This window comes from Maniola hyperantus, chromosome 10, assembly GCF_902806685.2.
Source record: "Maniola hyperantus chromosome 10, iAphHyp1.2, whole genome shotgun sequence".
Taxonomy (NCBI): domain Eukaryota; kingdom Metazoa; phylum Arthropoda; class Insecta; order Lepidoptera; family Nymphalidae; genus Maniola; species Maniola hyperantus.
The window spans coordinates 12588310-12616071 of record NC_048545.1 but is presented as its reverse complement, the minus strand read 5'-3'; the positions used below and the strand labels follow the sequence as shown (position 1 = coordinate 12616071).

The window sequence follows — 27762 nt, the reverse complement described above, 5'->3', positions numbered from 1 at the left end:
TCGCAAGATAACAGTTCCATCCTCTAGGCCAGAAAAAAACTTTTTTTAATGAAATACAACGAGAGCGTTGCAAGTATGAAGTAGGTGCCTACCTACCGGTCAAGCTTCGATGCAATCTTGTTTTTATAGCAAGATTATTTACCGTTATTTATATACCGTAATCGACACATAATGTGATTAAGTACTATGATGATAATGACAACTCTAAATATAATATATCACTACCCATATTATAAATGCGAAAGTGTATTTGTTTGTTGATTTGTCCTTCAATTGTGAGATCTCGAAACTCGCAACGAGAGGAACGGAGTAAGTTCAAAATAAAACAAAAAGTGTATCAGGGCATGATGGTTTTTTTTTATTGTACAAAAATAGTGTGCAAGCGTGTAACTCGTGCGTCACGACGTACACAAAACAAATGAATAAACCTATTTATAATTTTATGTATAAAATGCATTCACTCAGTAAGTTAAGGACTCCCGCAAATTGCAGACTTTTGATCGGTTGACAGTTTAGTCGGATGGCGAGCACTGCGTCGACTGAATTGTTAGATGCGCAGACTAGCTGACATTGTCCTTGTTTTAAAGAAAATTTGTTAACCGCGCGCGACCAAATGACAGAAAGTCTTATTAGAAAACACGTATAGTCTAAAATGAATATTACCTACAGGGCGTGCCCACATTAGGAAAGCTAAAACAGAATAATTCACTGCTAAATATATATAGTTCTTAGCACTTTTTTTAATTTATAGACTAGCGCTTGACTGCAGATCAAGACCTGGTGGCAAGTGATGATGTAGATGGACCCCGCTTGCCTAGAAGATGCCTATTAACTTTCGACTAAAGAAGTTGTGTGCCTTTCGTGGACTACGTGTGGCTCATAAGACGTAGCAAATCACGTCTTGTGAGCCACATGTGGTTCACAGGACAATTGACGAGCTAAGCCAGGTAGCTGATACTGATAAATACTCCACGATGATCATTGTGAAGTGTAAACTCAAGCAAGATCACTGAATAAACAGTCAGCTAGGCTGCGCATTTGCATAGATGAAGCATTTAGTCGGCCAGTAGTTAGATGAAGAGGCTTTTGAATTGTACGTGTAGTAGGTTTCACTGACGGAAGATTAAAGAGATTAAAGATTTCTATTGGTAAAATTAATCATTGAGTCTGCTCAGTCTATAACCGTCCGATCAAAAGTATGTGGTCTGCGGGGAGCTCTAAGACATAGCCTATTTTTTGTTTACATTAACTCTTTAGTGTATCGTTGAGTTTTACAGCTGTTAACGCGCATTGTTCCCGAGATAAGTCGGCTCGACGCAGACAATTTCCCGAAAAAAAACCACAAGTAGGTACATATCGCCGATAATAAAAAATGTGGCGAATTTCTCTTCAAACGAATAGGTATCGTAAAAGCGTGCAGGATTCAGTAAAAAAAACTGGTTTGAAATACAAAGTTTGCGTTTGCGTTTAAGGTGAATGGAAAATCGAGTTTTCTTAGACGTTGTACTAGGGATGTCGTGAGAGTTTCTCTCTATCTCTAGTTTATCTTCTTTCAATTATAAAGCTTCACAGTATTTATTGAGTTATTTTAAATATCATTCTAAAACCCACATTTCACGGAATACTAGTTTTTATATACGGCGCGTTAAAATAACAACATCACAGGATTGATAAATTAAATAAATTATGTTACTACATTAACGCAAACTTTTAATAGAGCCTTTCATAAAGCCTAGCATCGTATCTAGCTATCATAGAGCCTGTTATTGAGAAAAAAACCTTAAGAGGTTAGGATTACCGAAATACTTCACATACTCAATACTATCTCTCTCTATACTCTTGGTTGCGATACTTAGCCAAAAAAATTTTCAATCTTATAGTCAGTTAATACTGAAGATATTTTATATCACTTTGTGTACTTAACGATTTATTATCGGTGTAATAAAAAGTGCTATCACCCTTTTACTTTTGGATGACAGAGAGAGGGGACCTGGCACGCTAATGTGACCGGTTTGTTATTTGAAGAGCGATAATAACTTGATATATAACGCAATCAACGGGCCATTGCATTGGTTGTATAACGCATTATGATGCCGCTAATACGCAGATGAATCGATGGCACAGTAGTTAACAACTTCCAATATAAATTATTGTTGGGTAAATGGAATTCCATAGATTATACACTGAAATTCCAATCGATAATAAATTTATCGTTTTCTAATATACCTAACTATTTATAATGTTTTTCCGTCGTCGGATTAGGAATGCAGTCTATGAGACTGATTAAATAAAATTTCGTTAAAAATGGATAAAAGATTACACGGAATGAAAATTATTTCAAAAATCAGCAAATATAAAATGTATAATATTTTAAAAGAAATGAAAAGCGCCAATTATAATTTTATTATTTAAAAAATATTTATTTTATTTCAATCAAATAAAGCAAAATCAATTCATGAAATAATTATTTTGTCGCTTTACGAAATGTAATTTTAATGAATATGGGTAAAACATATTATTACCTATATATTATTTGAAGATTAATAAAGCTGCGGCATTTAAGAACCATTGAGCTTTTTATCCATGTTTGTATTAAAGTTTTTAATAATGTAATATTTTTTTATTAACCAATTTAATTTCATTATAAATATCAACTAAACTCACGATTTTTGTCGGAGCATGCCAAGCATTCTGATTTGCGCCACATCGCGTCGTGTGAACACGCCCATAAATAAGGACCCGCGACGGGTCCGGAACTATATAGTCGGGCATATTCCGACAAAATCATGAGTTTAGCCGTCTTAGATATAATGAATACCACCACAGTGTAAACGCTAAAATAATTTAATTTAAGTTACTGGAAGCCGCAACTAGTGCGAAAATTCATTTTTTCTCACTTGATAACACACCGTAATAACTCCTCGTCTACGTCGAGCCTATCTTAGAGAAAATAAAACAAGAGCCGATTTATCATGTCGTCCCACGCGTATACGCCGCAAAGCTAACACAAGACAAAAATAAAAAAATAGTAAATGTACACAAAACAGCCCGTAGTAGTGTAAAACCCAACGATTTCGTGTGTAACTTAGTTATATTCACATTTATCTACATTATATGGAACTTTATCTGGTGTTCCCACTGTTGGACCCTTAACACGAAGAGAAAAACTAATAAACATAAAGCAATACTTGTAAAAAAAAATTAATGATTCGCCGTTCATGTTTTTAACCCTTCCACGAAGAAATATGTGTTATGGTATTTTTAAATAATGATTTGCCGTGGTTTAAGTAATTATTCCATGAGTGTTTTATTTAAGTTAACCGATGTATGCAAATCAGAATAAACAAATTATAGCGTATTTATCATGGCAGTGGTAAACCAAGACATGCCTTATTACCTTATTTCAAAGTCATTAAAAGGTTAGGTAATATGTAAGTATTTAACTTATCTTGATAATGCATATGATTATTTTGTGCGATAATGCAAATAGTGATTAGATAATTTTTTATGCACCCTAGTTGTTTTAAAACTCTACAACGCTACACTTCAATTAGTGTGTGGCGAGTGCCATGCCTTTAAAATCCAGAAAGTTTATTTTTTTACCTTGAACAATTTAACTATTTTACAGATCTTAAAATATAACCGCAATCTATTTCACTTATCATAAGTTGGCAAACAACTTTGCAAATATTTTGAATTAATTCTAAATACTATTAATTTTTATGTAATTTTGAAATTAATGAATCAATGAGTGCCCTATGCCCAATAATATTCTGCTCTACGGAACCCAAAAAAGTAAAATTCTTATTACGTACCTACGTGGAAAAAACTATAAACTAAACTAACGAAAATTAATTCCCAATCTATCCGTAATCTCTCTGTAAGTTAATATGCGAAATTCGTAATTCCTAAATAACCTATCAACAGATTACAGATAGGATTGATTTTATTCACTTCAGTCGTAAATTGACAAGACTGAAAGTCTTCTACCGGTAATGGATTACCTATATATCAAAGATAAAGCCGTGTAGTCAGTATGGACAAATTGAATGAACTTCCGCGCTTGTTGAACAGATACTGATAACAATGTTGTACAGGATCCGTTTTTTATGTGAAGTACACCTTTTTTAAACAGTAGTAGACAATATGTTATACTTTACATTTTACAACTTTCAAACATGAATTGAGGAGTTGGTGACCTAACGGTGTAATTAATTGCACTAAAATAAAATTTTAAAGAAGGAAAAAAAACTAATTGAAAGTTTCTGAAACTTCACTGTAATATTTATACCATTTTTGATAGAAATGGACCCAATTTTAGCACAGTTTCAGAGCGTTCTGTCTTGGAAATAAGTACTTACAAGTTTGTATTTAGTGATCTAAATCATGAAATTTGAACTCAATTTCAGTGTAGGCCGTGTTGCTTGGAAATGAGTCCAGATTTGTATTCACTGGCCGAAAAACCTCCGGATTAAAGAAAAAAAGTATTTTGATCAGAAGTGTAACCACACCGTTCCGTCACACCGTTTTATTCACCAGCTTCTCAATTTATTCAATCAACGTTCTTTTTTTTCGGAGCAGTTACGTATTTTAAAGCGACATCCGTGTATTTTTATTCTATCGCGTTTTACTTTTATATATTTTTGGATTTTCTCGTAAAAATAAGTTTACTTCGACTTTCTATTTTTAAAAGATGCTAATAATGTTAAGATTAACACGTTCATTACTTCCTAGTAGGTATCTACATGAACTGACAATTAATTAAGTAAAACTGACTACACAAAGAATTAGTAGTATTCGATCTCTATCATTATGATAATGATGCTGATTATAGTTACTATGTTAATGGCAACACAATGATAGTGTGTTTTATCATTACAATAACAGCACACATTCTTGTTATTGATGAAATTCTACAAGTAACCAACGACTTGAGCAATGATTAATGAATAATTAACAAAGTAGACCTTAATTATCGGTCTACCGTGATTGTCAAAAATATAATTAAGTCATTACGACATCCATAAAATGTCATTATCAGTGGTTGACTTTCAAAATGAATAATGAATAATTCACAATGAACATTTTATTAATTACTATGTACAATGTGGAAAAGAACTGCGCTTATGTGGTAGCAAATATAAACTTCGTTAATTTGAATGTTGATTGTTACAAAAAAAAATGTTACAATATATTATGTGAAAGCAGATACCTCAAGTGAATTTTAAATAACTTTTTGTATCTGTTGATGTTAGGTAAACTATTTCCTAGAATTCAAGGCCACTAGCTAATAGTTCAGACCACCGGGTCGGCTGAGCAAAACGGTTATGGTAAAAGTGAGCCACGCGAAGGAATAAAAAAGTCATTAATGCTATGAACCGGTGCGCACGAGGCGCCACCCGGAACGGCGCGCGGTGAAAACCACGGGAAACCGCAATAGCGAGCACGCATCCGCGCAACCGTGTCAGTAGTGTGAAACTATAATTTCACACTATTAAGGCGACTGGAAAACGCTTGCATTATACCCTACTAATATCACATCAACGAATAAATAATCCCCCGAATGAAAAGAACCCAACACCTAAAATCATGTCGTCCAGTATTGAACGACACAATCCGCTTTATTGACAGAACGGCGAACCATAATTTATAAATGCTCCAGACAAAGTTCCAAAAAGTTTTTCTAAGCTATTGTTAAAAATAAATTAAATATAGAATCTACAGGAAACCGATTCGGAGATCTCGATTTTATTGGGTCGCGTTAAGACACTCCGCGTTTGCCTCGCTGTGATGATTTGAGTCCAGCTCAAATGGCGAGCGTGAAGCCCCTCTGAACTGATAAATCATACGCATCCAAATATTACGACAATAATTAAAATGGTCAACGAAGACATTAGACAGAAACTAAGGCTAAATCACAAATGTTGCGCGAGTTCTCGCCGGCCCCGAGTGCCTTCATACACCCCGAATCCACATTTACACTCTTTTTAACAATGTTTGCACTTGCCACTTTTTCACAGCTCACTGCACTGTTTGATTTCAGCTCAGATTTCATGTTCGCACTCCTATCAATTACAGAACTTTCACTTGTATCATCGAAAAAAGAGCGACGTTCGGAAGTCGAAGCTGAAGGCGAGGTCGAAAATAACTTAATTTCCAAATCACGGTGGCCGTTTATTGAAGTGACAATCTCAGAAGATATCTCCAAAGCCAGGGGCGACCTGGGCTCTGGAGAACTAGTTCTTCTCGGAGGTGGGAATAACGAATAAAGATTGGGAGCCGAAAATGCCTCGCTATTATTCGCTTTCCTTTCCGGAATTCTCGCTGAAGGATCGCTCCAACTACGTCGTAGCACTGTATCCGCACCACGCCTACCCAATGGTCCCACAACTTTCATCGAGTCTTCTAATTTGGTGGGCGCAAAATCAACACTTGAATTTTCATCCAATAAATGCGCGATCGAATCGGCATCCCATATCTGTCCGACAGGATCGCAATACCGACACTGACACGAACTGACGGCAGATTCCAAAGGGGAAGCCGCCTCCGCTAAACCAAAACGAGTAGCCTCGAATGCCTCTCCTAATGCAGCCACCCTATATGTCTCCGGCACTGGGTCCGGGTAGTCTAAGACTTTCACGTTTAAAGAATACTGTAACGCCATATCTCGAGAGTAAGATTTCTCGTAAATGCCATGCGATGACGACCCCATATTAGTGCAGTGTTCGACATCGCCGAGATCCAGAACACCGGATGTTAAATCGTGTGGCACTAAGTTATTAGGTTTTCTATCTTTTTTACGTCGCTTTCGTGGCTTTATAATTCTTGGCAACATCGTTTCAGAATTCGTGGAGCCGGAACTTTCATCACTAGCGACACTAACTGCGTCCGTGTTGATGTTGCGTCCGTTTCGAGAAGGACGCGTTTGCTGCTGTTGTTGTTGATTTCTATGCCTCGTATTTTCAGGGTCATATCTGTCTCTCGCAATATTCTCCGTCGGGCCAACGGAGCGGTGATTCCGTTGCTCGGGTACGGTTGTATATTTTCTTCGATCGTGCCTGTTCTGTATGATGAGTGGAGCTCCCTGAGCGTGCATGGCAAGCTTGGATACAGGGTTTTCGCGGGGTGGTGGCGTGCGCCCCGTCATGGAAATGAGGGGTGCTCCGAGCCATGCGTTGGGATGCGGTGGTACCCCGTAGGGCGGGTAGTATGGTGGCGGGAATCCCGGTGCGGTGGCGGCATAGTGAGGGCGAGGGGCATCGCGGCGCCCGAGGGCGGCGCGCTCGCCCGGACTCATTTCCGTGATGAGGTTGTTTAACCCATATTCGAGTTGGTTGTATTCAATGTCACGGCGAAACTCCGAGTTGCGACGCGATGTCGTAATCGTAAACTAACATCGGAGGCGCGTGCGAGCGTAGCGAGCGTGCGCCGCGGCAGTCGGCTGAGAACTGAAGTGAATGAGCGCGAGCCGGCCGCGGCCGCGATAGCCGAGTGGGAGTGCCTGGCGCACCACGCGACTATCGCCGGCATAGATGCAACGGAAAGCTCACGGCGCTAATCACTCCGCCATTAAATCCTTGTTTACTTTGTAGCGCTCTAAAAATAATAGCTTTGTCGCCTGTGGGATTAATCGTTGTTTGCAGATAACTAGTGACATTCCATGTCCTTTATCATCTTTTTCGTTTCGTTAACATACTTTTATGTCAAGTATTTTCAATTGACAAACAGTAAGGGCATACTTAATAAAGATTTAGATAATAAGTTAGGTACCTGTTTATATTTATAACTAAATCAGGTAATGATTACGTGTCTTTACTTAGCTAAACCTAAAATATTAAAACACACTATCTAAATATACCTATAAAGGAAAAGGTGACTGACTGACTGATCTATCAACGCACAGCTCAAACTACACGCACAACAGACGGAAACGTTTAAGTGCGGAAACCAGCCCAGAATGAAGAAGAAGCTCAAACTACTGGACGGATCGGGCTGAAATTTGGCATGCAGCTATTATAACGTAGGCTGAGAAAGGATTTTTGAAAATTCAACCCCTAAGGATGTGAAATAGGGGTCTGAAATTTATGTATTCCATGCGGACGAAGTCGAGAGCATCAGCTAGTTCTATATAAGAAAGATCAAAAACTTACCTATAAAATAACACAGCCCACTTCATTGGATTTTGCATTTCTCCAAAAGAACTTACCTGTAACGAAAAATACAAAATTACTGTAATAATACTGTAAGGATTTTTTTACTATAAGAATTTTATAAGTTGTATAAGAATAAATCGAAGTTGCTCTAAGCGTTTTAAGGTTTACAAAAATATTATATTCTGGTACAAAAAATACAATTAAAATTCGTTATGCGTTTGGCAGTTATAAAATATTATGAGATTTACTTATAAATATTATATATTAATTATCGTTGAGGCGTTATTAATTTATAATCTATGCACATTAACTATTCATAGATTGCAACGCCATGTAAGCATTTATAATGAACAACGCAACAGCGTAGCAAAGCCATGACGAATGGCTCGAGAAGATTAAAAATGTAATAGCACATCACAACTAGAGTACAAGATTAATTCTAGGCACGGAAACCAATTTCACCCTCATTGCCTGGGTGTGTAGTAGCTTACTTCAACCACCCGGTATCTTCTAAATACATAAAAGGAAAAGGTGACTGACTGACTGATCTATCGACGCACAGCTCTAACCACTGGATCTATTCCCATCTCGACCTGTTGCGGACTATAAGTACTCGTAAAGTCTACATGGGTTCCGTCACATAACAAGAACTTTCCACTACCCATCCTATAATAAATGCGAAAGTATGTTTGTTAGTTGGTCAATTGGTTAGTCCTTCAATCATGTCGCAACGGAGCAACAGATCAACGTGATTTTTTGCATGGGTATAGCTGCCTGCACAGAGTGACTTAGGACACTTTTAATCCCGAAAATCTGAGAATTTCCACTGTATTTTTATAACCTAAATTCACGTGGACCGACGCGACGTCGTGTCGCGGGCATCAGCTAGTCTGCAATATTTCTTTGTCATCATTTTAATGTAGTGCATCATACAGTGCACTATAACTTTCCATCCTCATTTCACTCGTTTCAGTTGAGTCAGCTAATGAGTCAGTCAAGTGCAAAATAATAAAACAATAACAAACAAAAATTAGACTTTGCTCTATAAACAGTCTATCTACTAAGTTCGCAATACGGCACGTCACCCGCATTATGTAGACAAAGTCCACAGTTTTTGCACATCTGCTGACGTTTGCAATCAGTTAGTGTCGATTTTGCATTAAGCATCTGTGCAAAGTCCACAAACATCGATCGATCTAATAATCTAATAACCTACCTATATTTTTTTTTTATTACGTATAAATATTTTTTAGTATTATTTTTGTTACTTTTTTAATTTTTGTTAATGTTTGTAAATTATTCATCTTAACTTTTTAACTTTTTTTTTTCACAAACATCGATCGATAGTACGAGTATTTAGCTGCTTTGCATTATTACGTAAAATACGATTTATCTGAGGGGGAGACCTAAATTAAATACATACATACATCCGTTAAGAAAGGATTCTTGAAAATTCAACCCCTAAGAGCCTAAGAGGGTAGAAAATAGGAGTTTGGAATTTGTGTAGTACACGCGGACGAAGTCGCGAGCAAAAGATATCATTATAAGAGTTAATCTCTTAAACTCGAATCTCTAAATTATACTGATTTGACCAAGGTCCAAAAATAGGTATCTATATATTATATTCTTCCTAGGGAACATAGTGAAAAATTTAACTCTATTAGACCTGGCAATCTGGTTTAAAGATTTATTAACAAGCTCATTAACACTACAATCTACCTATTACTAAACAAGTCAGCTTAAGTTTCTCTTAATTCTTTAATATAAAATGATTTATATTACGTACGTGAGAACTTCTAACGTTTATATAACCTCAAAATAGCAACAGTGAAAGTAAGCCAGGTGAGAATTAAGTAGAGCTAAGTTTCATACATCAATTAAAACGTTATAATTACAAACTACGAGTGTTGAAAAGAAACGGCGAAAAAGGCAGACTGTTTTACAACTTTTGGCGCCTACCTATAGTATGCGACAGGTCAAGATAGCAATCGCGGTATTAGGCCTCGCCTAATACCCCGATTGCCATCTCGAAGTCGGGTTGGGTCAACTAGTACTTACGACAATATTCATATAAGATTTCATGTTTAAGTAGTATATAAGTAGAATAGATAAGTGATAAGAATTGATGTTCATGAGCTTTACGCTTTTCCTACTTAGCAATTTATATTTTGTTACTAGCTGTACAGTGTACAATATAATCTGGAAACCTACAAATATATTAGAAGCTTTTCTGACTAATCACGAAATCTCCAGAAATGTGATACTTATACGTCGTCATCCTGAAACACGTAACTCTATTCGTCACTGGGTTAAATTCGTCACTTTCAACTCTTAATAGAAGCTCGTATGAAAGACAAAGGAAGATAATATGTAAGGTAGGTAAATAAATACATGACAGGTCAGAAGAGTCAACTCAGTTGCGCGCTTGTCGACCTTTGGTAACTCCTCGCGCCCACAGGGACGGGTGAAAGTGAACTTGATGACTCACAAACCTCTCTCTAGATGAACGCCACTCTGTCCATAAAGGTACAATACAATCATTCCCAACAAACATATCATCCAAACAATTATGACCTGTATAAACGACATGTAAAGTTCATATTTCTTTAAATGATTTGTTGTTTTAAAGCCAGGCTGATGTGCGTATTGAATCCCATTTAGCATATGCATAATTGCATACGTGTTAACGACTGACTTTCGACGCGAGTGTTTTTATCGAAAGTTGTTTGCGGATCTGACGTCGCGTCGCATAGGTGATAATTGCACCCTAAAATATTCCATCAAAATAACCTATTAACATAATTTACATTTGATTTAAGAGTCCGTATTTTCAAACCAGTATTTTTAACTGTAATTAGTAACATTATAACTCATTATTTACATGGGAAATACAAGTAGAAATGCTATGAAAAGTTGCAGATTTCAAATAGGAGCTCGCTACTTTGAAACTTATAAAAAATTAGCTTATGCCCTCGACTTCGTCCGCGCTATTTTACTCCATTTGGGTTGAATTTTCAATAATCCTTTCTTAGCGAATGCTAATTGAATATTAAATCGGCAGTTTGGCATGCAGATAGCTATTATTACGTAGACATCCGTCTACGTAATAATAGTTATCTGCATGCCGAACTTCAGCTCGATTCGTCTGGTAAGTTGAGCTGTGCGTTGATAGTCAGTCAGTCAGTCAGTCAGTCAGTCAGTTTTTTCCTTTTATTTATAATTGAATAACCCCATGTTGTAATCTAGTGGAAACACCGCCAATGGGAGTTGGTTCCACAGTTTGCATGTGCGTGGAAAGAAGGATCTGGCACAGCGGACGGTCTCCAAAAAGAGAGGTCATTTCCCCAACAATAAACATTAACGGTCAAATACAAAAACGACTTTTAATGCATAAGATAGTCTTTATTAAAGTGTTTTATATTTGACATTTTGTTCACAAAACAACTGATAAGAAACAGTCACTTAGCGTTTGGGCCGCTATTGAGTATTAAGATAACTTTCAGTACTCAGCCGTAAAGCTCATTTCACACTACGGGACATAAATTATATTGTAGTACGGTCAAAATAGACATTCAAGGTTACGATAATTTGCATAGGGCTATAAATTGGTATGAAGTTTGGGAACATCAATATACATCAATGGGGACTTTTCACAATTCATTTATATATTGGTGTACCCAACATTCGTAACAATTTTTAGCCCTATGCGAATTATTGTAACCTTGAATGTCTATTTTGACCCCGGACTATAACATAATTTATATCCCGTAGTGTGAAATAAGCTTATGACTTTTATTTTAATGTCTCTGCATGTAGAGGCACAAGATCCAAACAAATCCAACAAATATTTCTTGCTTAAGTAACGTCGTTGTCGTTTAGTGATGTTCTCATTATTCGCATATCCTGTCGCTAATAGGTATCGATATTTTGTACTCGTACACGATAAAAGAAAAACGCTCCGCGGTTCCAACTTCCAACAACATTTGCCAAGATCTGATATTTTCAGTCTGTAGACACCCAATATCATTTTTTTAAAGAATATTAGCCAAGTTTATCATGATGACTAATATTCCCCTTTACCCTTCCTAAGCGTAAACCTTGTGCTAGGACTAGGTACGACAATAGCTGTGAAAATAGTACAACGAGTGGGGTTTGAATCAGCAACGTTTCGGATATCAGCCCGCTCCGTTGAGCTACCGAGGCTCTCAATTAAAGCTCTGTATAAAGTTTAAAAAAAAAATTGTAGGGATGTTATCATCATCATTCGCATAACAGCTATCGATATTTCACATTCGAATATGATAAAAGGGAAGCTATCTGTGGTTACAACGACCTTTTGCCAAGCCTTTGCGTGCTCACACAAAATTTATACTATACCCACTCTCGCTCTCGGATGGGTTGCAACGAGGTTTATTGCGAGTTATGATGGTTATTACGACCGGCCGATTACCAATTCGTGTTAGGTGAAAGTTATTAAGGTAACTATCCAGACTGAGCTCGATATTGCGTAACCACTGACGCATCGTTAATCACCAGTGAAGCGTTAGAAACATTTCGGTGCTTACTCGATACCTAAGTTTCGAAATCGTTTTTTACCGTATATGTATAGTATGTAGTTGCACCTACAAGAAATTATAATCATTATTACGAAGAAAATGAACTTGAAAAGAATCCAAAAAACAAAAACAAAACCAATTTTAATAGCGGCAATTCATAAACTCTGCTGACATGCTTACAAAATAAACTACAGTCAACTAAAATATCGATATTTCACTAGTATCCAAACAACTCTAACATTTCTAATATCCATTTGTCTATTATTTTATGTCTTATAAACATAAATTATTGATATTGATTGACGTTAAGTATGCTACATACAGCAGCAGCAGCTGTGATAGCCTAGTGGTTAGGACGTCCGCCTTCTAATCAGAGATCGGGGGTTCGATCCCGGGCACGCATTTCTAACTTTTCGGAGTTATATGTGCGTTTTAATTAATTAAATATCACTTGCTTTAACGGTGAAGGAAAACATCGTGAGGAAACCTGCATGCCTGAGAGTTCTCCATAATGTTCTCAAAGGTGTGTGAAGTCTACCAATCCGCACATGGCCAGCGCGGTAGACTATGGCCAAAATCCTTCTCATTCCGAGAAAAGACCCGTTCTCTGTAGTGAGCCGGCGATGGGTTGATCATGATGATGATGCTACATCACTCATTATTAAAATTCAACTCAATTTGAGTTGTCAAATGTAAGCTTGAAGAAGCTATAAAGATGGATCATGATGATTAAGTATCGATAATATTACACACCGGCTTTAGTCACGTGTTTAGTCGACGGTAGCCCGACAAGTTTCGAACCCATCCCGGGCTTTTTTTCACAGGGACTCAGTTCGCGCACGCGTCGCGGTTGAGAACTGAGTCCTTGTGAAAAAGGACCCTGGATAGGTCCGAAACTAGTCGGGCTATAGTCGACTAAACACGTGAGTAAAGCCATGTGTAGTAATATAATGGAAATCACTCACGATAGTTTCAACGCTAAAATAAATATCGCTACTTCGAATGTTACAAAACGACCCAAAATGGAATCGATCATAAATTAATAGACAATGGAACGCTCTACTTAGTCCCGAACGGAATTAATTGACGTTAAGTATGTTAAATACCACAGTTGATAGAGCTCAAAGGTTAAATTGTTTGTATCCAAAATTGATTTTCAAGATCCTCATCAATGTTTTTAAATTATTTTAACACTAGCGACCCGCCCCGGCTTCGCATGGGTGCAATGTAGATACTAATGTTGATAATTGAGGTGTCATTGCCTCGGAAAATCTCAAATGAGAGGATTTTTTTCCGACCTAATTCACATTATTTCAATTTCTCTAGGATCTCTAAATTTTTGAGAACTAAACTATAGCTATGAACCTTCCTCTTGAATCACTCTATCTATTGGTGAAAACCGCATTAAAATCCGTTGCGTAGTTTAAAAGATCCACGCGTTCATACATACAGACAGCGGCAAGCGACTTTATTTTATACTACGTAGAGATATGAAACAGGAATGGTAAAAATCATCCCTAATCGAATAGAATTCGTATGATACTGGTTGAAACATACACAACAATACAACATATTAAAAAACTCCTAGAGGCCAGAGAAGGTCCTACAATCCAAGAGTAGATTTAATACGGCTTGATAGGTATACAAATTAAATTAATATTATCAGAACACGTCTCTTATGTAACTTTACGTAATAGGTACAAATAATAATTGAATAGGTTACTCAATAGAAAGACGTGTTAGGAGATTATAAGTTACTAGCTGATCCTTGCGGCTTCGCCCGCGTAGATTTAGGTTTTTAAAGATCCCGTATAGTCTATGTCACTCAGGAATAATGTAGCTTTCTACTGGTGAAAGAATTTTTAAAATCGGTTCAGTAGTTCCAAAGATTACCCCCTACAAACAAACTTAACGACATTACCTCTTTATATAATAGTACAGATATAGATAAGGATAAGAACGGATATGACATCATCATAAATAACGTCACACATATGAAAGGTTGGCTTAAGAGTCCTTGTCCTACAGACAAAAGAATACAAACAATTTTACAAGTTTTTAAAATTAATCAATGGTATAGAGATAAAATACAAAGCAACAGAAATAGGCATACATACGCTAGTAATTTATAAAGAAGTTTAATATAAAACAATCATCTATAAATCAAGTTTTATTGGAACACGCCGCTTTCATAACGAACGTTATACAGTAATTACGTATTACAAATGTTACATAATTGAAAAGGACAAAGAGATTTGGTGAAAGCAATCGTAACGCTATCAAATATACTGAATCAGTATTGTATAAGCTACGTTGAATGCGACCACGTGCTCGAATAAAGCGAAAAAAAACCTTAGCTCTTTCAATGAATTCCTTTCAAGATTACGATAACGTTACGTCAAATTAGATTAAGTACCTTCTAATTTTTTTTAATGTTAATGTTAAAATTCTTATATTCCCCTTTCCTCTCCAACTAAGCGTCAGGCTTGTGCTAGGAGTAGGTACGACAATAGTGCAACGAGCGGGGTTTGAACCGTCGACGTTTTCAGTCCACTCCTTTACCCGTTGAGCTATTAAGGCTCATAGTCATACTTGTTTAGAATAGGTAATTAGAATCAGTAAGTACGTGAAAAAGTACGTCAGTATTTTTAGACAACAGACGAGCAGAAGAAGACATGTTGTGCCGACACCCCACGTAGCGTGGGATAAGGTAAGAAAAAAGATGAGCTGACTGCTTTGTTTATCTATAAAAATCTTCTTTATTTTAGATTTGCCAGTAGAACAGATCCGTGTAAAAAAAGGAAGTCGCAAAAATGGCACCTGGCCGTCAAAGAAGGAAGTGGTTCGATGATAGTGGGCCCGATATAAGTACCCGGAAATGTAGAAAATTACGCAAGACCGAAAAAGTTTTCTCTGGTTGACCGCCGAGCTTCAGTTAGAAGTAGGAACCACATGTTGATGAGTAAAACAGTAGGCATATAAGTAAGTTAGGGATGCCGGAAGTGCCAAAAAATATCAATATATTATATGTCTCGGTACATAAATTTTTAAATTTAAATTATCTAAAAAAAACCGATATATCGATATTCGGTACAATTTCTAATTTTTAAGTAGAAAGTCGTAGGTCATTGGTAATAACAATTTTAAAGGGACAATTCCAATAGTTTTCTTTTTACGACTCTGAGTTCTAGCCTTTTTGAGCCTAATCCGATCGACCATCGATATTTTGAATGAAAAAATATAGTAAAAGTAAAAAGGTAGGTAAAAAACCCAAGTAATTTTCGTAGAAGTCCGAAAAAAAGTATCGTTTTTTATAGCTTTTCGATAGTTGGAATTTTATATCGATACATCGATATATATCGAAAAATATCGCTAAAAAAACGATATATCTAACAAATAATATCGATGTATCGATATTTTAAGCCTAATTATAAGTACGGATTTAATTTGATAAGTTTCATTAGTATGTATGTATTGGTAAGTTTCATTCGTTTGTATGGAGCGAGTGACGGAGATACCCCCCTTAAGTCATTAATAAAACCAAATTCAATTGGTTCCGGTGATCGGTCTCAATTTAGTCATAATATCCACGATGTTCGCTCGCAGATTTCTCTCGGAGTTTATGTAATATCATCGTTATGAAAGTCGCGCGTATTTCTGATACTTTCGCATTGTGTTTCGATCACACTTTCAAAAAGTATGCACTGGAGAAACATTTGCATTGTGAGGTAACATAGAAGGTTCTACTTACGTTCTAAACATCAGCTTTAAAGCGACAAATTTTGTGAATTTTCTTTTTCAATGTAAGACGAAACTATGTAGTTGTATTTTAATTGTAGTTTATGAAACGGTTGCATAATGGGTGGTATTAAAACAGGAGTGTGAGTTTAAATAGTTGCAGGCGATTTTTTTGATAGTACGTATCCGCGAGTATTTTAATTTCATTTTAATTAACGCGGATTTCCCGACATGGGTCGAAAGTCCCCAGAATCCAGAGCCATGAAAAGAATGAAACTGTATCGTAATCGAAAATAAGAAATTATTTTATAGCATATTTAGCAATATTATATTTAGTTATCTCGGAATTCAATAAATACAATTCAGCTCCTTTATACATTAAATAAAATATAAATATCATTTCTGAAGTTCAATATCATATTTTTGAGAAACATATTGCAAGGAGCTAGTTTTTATCGCACAGTCAATATTTATATTAAAAATCAATCACGGCAATAGCTCTCGAAACGTCAAAACAGGTCATCGTATTAGTAAAAACGTTCTAGAAAAAAATTAGGCAGGTAGAACTTGCATCATCATTTATCAAACGTTTGTATTAAATCAACAGAACAGCGCACACATCAGTAGAGTCGAATTTTATGTACCTGGCTAGTTATAAAGGGCTTTCAAGATTTTGGCCTACCTAGTGGTCAGCCATTTTACTTTTTCCAAAATAGCGACCACGCATAAACCTGCATTAATCAATAGGTACCTAGCATCAATACAAACAACTGTTGTATGAGACAAAATCTTACAAAGTTTCACGTTGACGTGATATAAGCAAACAACGTTGTACTGGTGGTTAGACTGTATTGTACTGATGACGCCACCAGTAAAATTTTGATAGCTTATATCTCGGAAACTTGACACTTTTCAACTTTCACTTGACAATATTGTGCCTCATACAATACTTGTTTGTATTGATGCTAGGCTATTGATTAATGCAGATTTTATGCGCGGCCGCTATTTTGGAAAAAGAAAAATGGCGGACATGTAGGCAAGCCAGGCTCTATACTAAAATTGTAAAATATTCAAACCATCGATGTATTCAAAACCCCTTTACTTTACCATCTTTGAAGTCCATGGTTTGACAATCCGATATTTGATAACTAGTCAAATCAGTAACTTTTTATCAAACGTCAAAACGCGCGCTTATGCGATATGGCGATATTCTATGAAATACTGAAATGTGACGTCACATCATAATGACGTACTTTTTTAGTTTAATCAATAATTTAAAATGGTTATTACACTTAAAACTAACAAAGGACGTGTATTTTACGTATTTTGGAAGACCCCCTATTTAATAATCACTGAGAAATAATTTATTTTGATGTAGTCAAATACCCAACTGTGAAGGAAATACAAAAGATAACCACTCTTTAGGCACAAGATTCGCGTTTAGTTGGAGAAGAAGAGAAAATTAATGATGTTTGAAAAAATGATGAATTATGTTTTAACTGAACAAAAATATACCCAAGTAAGCGGAAATATTGTGATGGAGATGATAATAAACGACCTATTTATTTTCAGAAGGAAAATAATAGCGTCCTTTATAAGATTTATTATACTTTTATCGGTAAAGTGATTGAAGAGTCCGTCCCGCAACAATATTTACATTTCACGAGAAAATTGCGATACGCAGCCCTATTGAAAGATGAAGGGATCAATTTGACGGCGAATAATTTTTTTTAACAGGATCATAGCGTCCAGTATGACTGGCTATTTGTTGACAGCATAATTACGTACACGCGGTGAATCTTGACATCTCAGGATGTCGGTCCTTTTCATAATAGCATCCCATATGAGCACCTATTGATCGACTTCTTCTTTTCTTATTTGTTTATTAAAATCTATCTAACTAATACATACAATATCTAACGACCTATATGGCAGAAACATCTGATGATTCAGAAATACTCATAAAATTTTATTTAAATTATAAATACTTTCTATTTCTATACGGGCAAATTTTTGAGGAAACTCGCCACAAACACCAGGTTCCAAATCTGAAAATTCTTTCACAGATACATTATATACATTATCCTCGAGTGCTAATAAATACTTTCTATTTCTATACGGGCAAATTTTTGAGGAAACTCGCCACAAACACCAGGTTCCAAATCTGAAAATTCTTTCACAGATACATTATATACATTATCCTCGAGTGCTATAGGATTTTAATTAGATCACCCGGTCAAGCTCGCGGGCAAAGGCTAATATTGGATGAAAATTACTTTCTTATTTTAATTTATGCATTGGGAATTGCTGAGTATCAATCAATCAATCAGCCTGTTTGCGTCCACTGCTGGACATAGGCTCAAGAGCGCGCCACCACACACGATCCTCTGCCTTCCTCATCCACCCACTTCCCTCTACCTTCTTAAGGTCGTCAGTCCAGCGGGTTGGAGGTCGTTCCACAAAGCGATTGCCGATACGCGGTCTCCACTCCAGAACACTGCCCCAGCAGCCATCGGTTCTGCGGCAGACGTGGCCTGCCCACTGCCAATTCAGCTGGCTAATTCGTTGAGCTATGTCAGTCACTTTGGTTCTCCGACGGATTTCCTCGTTATGGGTTTTGTCCCTCAGAGAGACACCCAACATAGCCCGCTCCATAGCACGCTGTGTAACTAATCATTTATTATTCGTGACATATTCAACCTTCAATTTTAATTAATATAAACCCACATTGAACCTCAGTGGGTTATCGTACCCACTTCGCTTTTGTTAACAGTGAGTAAGACAATAGTTTCAACAGATGAGCTTTGAACTTACGGCCTTCGCAGCCTTTTACCGTTGATGCTTATGAAAGTAAAAGCATTGAATAAATATGAGAAACTAGCTGATGGCCGCGACTTCGTCCGCGTGGAATTAGGTTTTTAAAAATCCCGTGGGAACTCTTTGATTTTCCGGGATAAAAAGTAGCCTATGCCACTCTCCAGGTCTTTATTTATACCTATGCAAAGAATCACTTCAATCCGTTGCACCGTTGCGAAGTGCATGAATACAAAATATTCGATTATGATTTCATACAACAACTTTCAAAGTTATTAGGGAAAAAATCAACCAGCTTTTGTTTATCCAAGCAACTAATTCCCAACGAAACGCTCCAACAACAAACCAATAAACTAACAAAGAAACACATTTATAATAAGGATACTAATTTAAATACCAAACATAGTTAGTATTAAATTGTAGAAGATACGGATTATTTGGAGAAAACACTAGTCCACAATATTTACCCAATGTAATGACAAAGGTCAGTCGATACTTAATAAAAAAAACCGGTCGAGTCGGACTCGCACACAAATGGTTCCGTACTGTCGTACAAGAAATAATACTTTTTAATCCCACACCTAGCCCCACCGTGCAGTCGTGATCTCCTGCAAGCTAATGACGGACAGCGCCATCTATGTGATTTAGTGAATATAGTTCCTGACCGCATTTTTTTAAATGATGTAACCACAAATTCGAGGTTTTCGGTTTTTTCCGTTACTTGTGCTATAAGACAATGCTACCTGCCAAATTTCATGATTCTAGGTCAACGAAAAGTACCCTATAGGTATTCCCTTTTGTTGACAGACACGACAGACAGACAGACAGACACGACAGACAGACAGATAGACACGACAGACAGACAGACAGACAACGATGTGATCCAATAAGGGTTCCTTTATTTCCTTTTGAGGTAACCATAAAAACAACTTCACATTACTTGTATGGAGAAAAGAAATCTGCCTAGAAATCGTAAAACATGCATATATGTCAAGATTGCAAACAATGCCACAAGTCACAAAACACGTGGTTATTTTCCACGTCCCTGTTCTGCGACCTCAAACAACTGGTCTATGTTTCGCTGCGGAAACCTGCTAAAATGCATTTGTCTCTCAATTACTAGCATTATCAAAGCCATGATTATATAAAAATTTTATTCTAGGTCAACGGGTAGTACCCTATAGGTTTCTTATCAGACACGACAAACAGACAACAAAGTGATCCTATAAGGGTTCCTCTGTTCTTTTTGAGGTACGGAACCCTAAAAACAATTTCACACTAAGTAGGTACTTATATTATATGGAGAGAAGAAATCTGCCTAGAAATCGTAAAATTTGCGTATGTTAAGAGTGCAAATAGTGCCACAAGTCACAAACACGTGGTTATTTTCCACGTCCCTGTTCTGTGACCTCACAACGACTGGTTTATGTAGAGTAGGCGACAGGGTGAGATGGCAATCGAGGTATGAGGCGGGGGGACGCCCCGCACACCCGCACGTCACCCGCGCTCGCCAGCACCGGGTTAGCACGGGGGCTGTACGGGTGTACGGGGCGTTCCCTCGCCGATTGCCATCTCAACCAGTCGCGGACTATAGGTATGTTTCGCTGCGAAAACCTGTCAAAACACATTTGCCTCTCAATTACTACCATTATCACAGCCTACTTTCCATGATTATATCAAACTTTTCATATGAGCGATTGTTTTGTTAATATTACCATCTTAGAGTGCATGTTCAATTACCACCAGGTGAGATCGCAGTCAAGGGCTAACTTGTATAGGAATAAAAAATAAAAAATGTTTCAAAAGAACATCAATGGGTTTATTTTCCTCGACATGATTAAAATGATCTAAATTCAAAATCATAATAAATAAACTGACGCGAATCGTGATGTCATTCAAAGCCCGCGTAAAATTGCGGCGTTTGTACAGATAAAATAGCAATGTTTTAAACATTATTTTTAAAAAATGTGAGGATTTCAACCAATACTTATATTTTATAATATGTTACAAAATGTAAAAAGTGATTAAAATTATTAAAAAATACATGCATATTCCCTATTCCGAGTATAAATTCCTAAATTATGTGCATCGTGATGTCCGCCACGGATCACCTTTTCGTTGATGAGTTTACGCCATTTAGACATGTCCTCGACATTGTGTCCTTGACAAGGACAACATGGTCGGGTGAATTAGATAATCATTTTAATGATTAGGATCGTTGTTATATTGTTATTAATAGCACTGCAAAAAAAATTTACGCTTCTGATTTAAATGAATAAAAATATTTTTATATTAATTATTACCTACGTCTTATATTTTTATAATTATCTCATTTAATTTTAAGTTTGATTCTACAAAAGTATTATATCGGTAGGTATTCCCAATATAATAATGATAACTTAGCAAATCGGTGCAATATTTCTTACTTTCTTCTTCTTCAAGACGTAAGAAGTATGTATATATTTTACTAGCGAGTTTCCGGTTAACCTTTTTGTAGCTGTCTACTCATTATTCTAAACCCAAACCATTTGAAAGCCTTGTATATAAATATACTTTTTGGTGTTCCGTACCCAAAGGGTGCCAACGGGAATCTATTACTAAGCCTGCGCTGTCCGTCCGTGCATTTGTCTGTCTGTCTGTCTGTCTGTCAGCGCGCTGTATCTCATGATCCGTAATAGAGTTGAAATTTTCTGTGTGTATTTCAGCTATAACAAAAAATAATAAGAAATCCAAAATAGCAGCCATGTAAATTTAAAAAAAAATATATTTCTTGTACGATATGGTAATACCGCCATCCTGAAAAAACAATTTAATGCTGCCTCTAGATCCTACAAAAATGCCATTGCCAGGGCAAAATTCAAGCATGTCGACAGAATTGTACAGAGACTAGTCGCAATGCCATCTGGTTCCCGCGCGTTCTGGTCGCTGGCAAAAGCCATTCAAGGCAACTTCTGTCGTTCCTCGTTTCCACCTTTGCGCAAACCGGATGATACACTGGCCCACACCGCCAAAGAGAAAGCCGAAATTCTAGGCACACTCTTTGCTGCCAATTCAACGCTTGATGACGGGGGGGAGAACACCGCCTACCATCCGCGGTGTCAAAGCTCGCTGCGTGACATACGCTTTACCCAAACAGCTGTGCGTAAGGCACTCCTCTCTCTCGACGTCAATAAAGCGAGTGGGCCGGACGGTATTCCTGCGGTTGTGCTCAAAACATGTGCTCCTGAGCTGACACCGGTCCTGACTCGTCTGTTCCGTCTGTCTTACTCCTCCGGCACAGTTCCATCTTCGTGGAAAACTGCCTTAGTTCACCCTATTCCGAAGAAAGGCAATCATTCGGACCCCTCAAATTATCGACCTATCGCGATTACCTCCCTCCTGTCCAAAGTCATGGAGCAAATCATAAACGCCCAGCTGCTGGGATTTCTTGAGGAGCACCAGCTGATCAGTGATCGTCAATACGGTTTTCGCCACGGCCGATCAGCTGGTGATCTTCTTATTTATCTCACGCACCGCTGGGCGGAAGCCATTGACAGCAAGGGAGAGGCCCTGGCGGTCAGTCTTGATATTGCAAAAGCCTTTGATAGGGTTTGGCATGGGGCACTTCTATCGAAACTACCATCTTACGGACTACCAGTGAAGCTGTGTAATTGGGTCGCCAGTTTCCTTGACGGTCGCAGCATCAAGGTCGCTGTCGACGGTCTCAGGGCTCGGTGCTATCGCCCACACTGTTCATCCTGCATATCAATGACATGTTGCATCACAACAACATCGCATGCGGATGACAGTACGGGTGATGCCCTGTACAAAGGACATACTCAGATTTCTCGCGCAGTGCTGGAGGAGTGTAGAGCCAAACTTGTGTCTGACATAGAAACCTGCTTAGGTAAAGTGTCAGAATGGGGCGCACAAAACCTAGTGCAATTTAACCCAACTAAAACACAGGTTTGCGCGTTTTCCGCCAAGAAGTCCCCTTTTACACTGCCTCTTCTCTTTCAGAGCACTCCCCTCACACCTTCCAACAGCATTGGGATCCTTGGAGTCCACATTTCGAGCGAGGTTTAATTCCGCGATCATTTGGAAAGCAAGGCCAAATTAGCCTCCAAAAAGCTTGGGGTGCTCAACAGAGCAAAGCGGTACTTCGCGCCCGAGCATAGGCTCCTACTCTATAAGGCGCAAGTCCGCCCTCACATGGAGTACAGCTCCCACCTTTGGACTGGAGCACCCCAGTACCAACTCCTTCCATTTGATCGGATCCAAAGGCGGGCTGTTCGACTTGTGGACGATCCCAAGCTAACCGGCTCGTTGGAAAGCCTGGAGCACCGCAGAGACGTTAGCTCTCTATGCGTGTTCTATCGCCTGTATAATGGGGAGTGCTCTGAAGAGCTTTTTGACCTCATTCCACCCTCTTTTTTCTACAACCGCACCGCGCGCCACCGTAAGGAATTTCACCCTCACCATCTGGGTGTCTGGTGCACTTCGACCGTCCGCTGCGCCAGATCCTTCTTTCCACGCACGTGCAAACTATGGAACCAACTCCCACCGGCGGTGTTCCCACTAGATTATAACATGGGGTTATTCAAGGGGCGGACCAACAAATTTCTAAAAGGCCGGCAACGCATCGGCGGCTCCTCTGGTGCTGCAAATGTTCATGGGCGGCGGTAATCACTTAACATCAGGTGACCCGCCTGCTCGCTTGCTCGCTATATCTATTAAAAAAAAAAAAAAAAAACGATGGTACGGAATTATTCGTGTGCGAGTCCAACTCGCGCTTGACCAGTTTTTCTTACTCATCACTACCCATATTATAAATGCAAAAGTGTGTCTATTTGTTGGTTTGTGCTACAATCACGTCGCAACGTAGCAACGGATCGACGTGATTTTTTGCATGGATATAGGTAGTTTAAGATCTGGAAAGTGCTACTTTTTATCCCAGAAAATCAAAGAGTTCCCACGGGATTTATAAAAACCTAAATCCACGCGGACGAAGTCGCTAGTATTTTATAAAGATCATGAGTCGGCGTCTAAGAAAATTATTTATTGCTCCAAGGTTTATTTACTTTCATCGTAAGCAGGAACTATTAGCCGGTAGTTGTTAACTATATCGCACTTGCAATCATTTAGTACCACAATAAGGGTCCCTAATGGCTGTACGCTGCTATTGCAGCGTGCACTAACTGTTATCAAATGTATGGACTGGTTTTCATTCTTATCAGCATTGGGTAACCAAGTAAGATTGCATGTTACAATTTCTTACTATGTGTTAGTAAATTTTCTTATCTTCATACGAGAGAGAAAGAAACATGTTACGTTGGACTGTAATTAGTAATTATCGTGGCAAAGGCAGGGACAAGCTTCCTAGTTCAAAAATGTCACTATAGGTTGGTCCCAACTATGAACAAGCATAACTTTTGGCCCGTTTGTTTTTATAATTCACTAGCGGTTAACCGATTGACGTGTGCTGCTACTACACTAAAAAAACCAGCCAAGTGCGAGTCAGACTCGCGCACTGAGGGTTCCGTATTACAATCGTATTTTATCGACATTTTGCATGATAAATCAAAAACTAATATACCTAAAAATAAATAAAAATCTGTTTTAGAATGTAAAAATACTTAAAAATACTCTGAAACCATCTTCTTGAATGTTAAAGGAATCATTTTAACGAAATTAAAGCAGACTACAATGAATTTGATCAAACTACTAAACCTAATTTACAGACATTTTTGTAAGACCATTACAAAAGCTTCTTCAATATTGTTAATTTTTTTAATCTCAGAAATATCAGAGATGTGCGTAAAACAATAACGTCTAATATTTTAATGACACGCTACTAAGTATTAGACAAACTCCCCTGTAGCTGTGCCTATAGTATATTTTTTGTAAGATAATGTGGCTAATTCCATTGTACACAATCTCTAAACTAAACTAAAATGTCACTCCTAAATCTATTGCTATCCCTTATGTAATGTTGCTTGCGGAAAAGGATGGCACTAGATTTAGGCTTGTTAGTTTAGTTTAGTTTAGAGATTGTGTACAAGAGAATCGGCCCCAATATATCAGATAAAATGTTCAAGTACAATGTCACATACCCGTGTTTATGTATTATTCACAAGTAATTTTGCAATCGATTCACGTACCTATATTTTGATAAATTTTTTTCTCGATTTCACCTTGAAAGCACGAGTATATTTATTTCAAGGTAAAATATTAAAATAATACGATAAGAGCTTCGAAAACAGTTTAACTCTTCGAAGTATAAGATTACATCGATGATTATTATGATAAATAATAATCGACTTTATATGACAGACATTTATGAATCCTATAATTTAAACTCGATAATTTAACAAATCTAAAAACATTACAAGTCGAAGGATTAGGATAATACTCTTAACTGACCGACATTAATCAAAGCATAGTTTAAATATATCAATCATGACTCATGGCAGTAACATCAGAATTCATAGGCAAGAGAATTCTTTAGAGAACGATTTAGACGACCTGTGTCATACACAACCTTAATGCATTGCACATCGTCCTCTAAAGCAGGGTACTCACCCAGCCGTGTAGCATATATTGTAACGTATCTGTTACTGTATCAAGTTAGGTACTGTATGTAGGCGCCCGCCCGCTTGCGCGTGGAGCGCAGTAAGTACGCAGTGACCCGCCGAGTGGCGGTATCACTGCGAACACAAAGGCGGCTCGCAGTGTGCGCGTGGACGGCAACACGTAGCTCGTAGTTGGATACGCGGTGACCGTGGACGAGCCGTACCCACTTGCAGGTTAATACAGTATCAGATACGCTACATGCAACACGGCTAGTGAGTACCCTGCTTTATGAAGCCCCAATCTTGGCTATGAATTCCAGTGTTAATTTGTACAGAGATTGCTAAAGTGCTGTTGTGGTAAAAAAATTAGAGCAATAGTTCAAGTAAACAAAGAGGCAGTAATTCAACACTTGACTGAACTAGAAGAATTTACAATGTAAAATACACAATATAAAGTTTTCTCAAAGAAAGAAAGAACCGTTGATTTCGATCACCTCATTGAGCGATTCATAGCTAAAAACTAAATTACTGCATTAAACTTAACAAACAAAGAAAGAACAGAATTTTTGAACTAATCGATTTCGTTACCAGATTGTTTTGTCAATTATGCAAATGATGAGGTCTAGGTTGGAGCGCATTTGCCTAGAAGATGCCTATTCACACTCTTGCCATGAACGTTTTTTATACCTAGGTACTTAATTTAACTAATCACACTAATCACTAATTTTAGAAATAATTTGGAACACTATTTTATCTATTGAACACCACGGACCTAAAAATACAGTATGGCACTTTTCTAAACATTTTCTCGTGTCTACAATCTACATAGTTAACTTAAATTGGATAGACTTCTTCAACTCTCTACAGCAATTTGCGTAAGTTACTTGTACCCAAAACATTCATGCAATAGCAAATAATTATGAAACACGATAGGCACTTATTCTTTAATACCAACGGGTAAGGTAAGTCAGCCTTTCTTAACGCAAACTAGCGACTCGCCCTAGCTTCGCACGGATGCAACGTAGGTATCTAATAATGTGTTGTTAGTGTGGTTATTTTATATTTCAAAAGAATAACACAGCATTTTCGATGAAAGCTCTCAGTCGGCTTGATTTCTCCCGATATTTTAAAAAATTATGATCATATTTCAACAAATTAACACAAAACAATACGTATAAACCTTCCTTTTGAATCACTTTATCTATTGATGAAAACCGCATTAAAATCAGTTGCGTAGTTCAAAAAATCTAAGCGTACAGAGGGACAGACGACGGGAAGCGACTTTGTTTTCTACTATGTAGAGATTTCTTTTAAGTCATAGGAAATCTTTCTGCATGGATAAGTACATAAACGAGTGGAAGAGAAACGTAAGCAGTTCCTATATAAGTATTTACATAAACACAGGCACAACATTAGGTATTAGAAGAGCACGAGTCGGCGCCGATGTGAGGTATAATGCGATTTTGATTGGCGCCGCTCAAACACTTTCACTTGCGTTCAGTGTTCATGACTTCATGTCAAAGATATCTGCATATTATAATAGTGACAGATAGGACGCTAAAGAATCAAAATATCACAATCGACCCAGAAAGCGTTGGGTATGTACTTAGAATAGACTTGATAGCCCGTTAATAGGCTAGTTGACACTTTTTTAAAGTTGGTCTTAAATGGTTGATATTTGTCCTATTAGATCAAAAAAATTAACACTATATTTTTTTGCGCCCTAAAAACCGTAAAAATTTAATTTAAAAATATATTTTTCTTAGACAGGTGAAAACACTGTCGGCCATGTTTGGCCGATAGATAATCTGTGCTCTGACGTCATGCATTTGTAAACAACAGCATAACTTCCCAAAGTTTAATAAACATGACTTCTATACTAGTTTACATGGAAAATATAGTAATTATCGTTCTTGTATCATCCTAGAATGTAAAAACGCATCGATAAAG

The 27762-nt window shown here is 37.5% G+C and overlaps 2 protein-coding genes across 3 annotated transcripts in view; both read right to left on the bottom strand.

The window, feature by feature from the left end:
- twin (CCR4-NOT transcription complex subunit 6-like twin) overlaps positions 1 to 27762 on the bottom strand; it is a 291402-nt gene that overhangs the window by 229615 nt on the left and 34025 nt on the right. The gene's annotated exons all lie outside the window — the stretch shown is intronic.
- LOC117986028 (uncharacterized) lies at positions 336 to 7506 on the bottom strand. Its single transcript, XM_069501508.1, has one exon. The coding sequence runs from the start codon at positions 7295 to 7297 to the stop codon at positions 5894 to 5896; it is 1404 nt and encodes a 467-aa protein (XP_069357609.1). The 5' UTR covers positions 7298 to 7506; the 3' UTR covers positions 336 to 5893.

What these genes read in the sequence shown, in the direction of transcription:
- LOC117986028 (XM_069501508.1), bottom strand. Translation starts at nt 7,297, where the DNA reads ATGAGTCCGGGCGAGCGCGCCGCCCTCGGGCGCCGCGATGCCCCTCGC.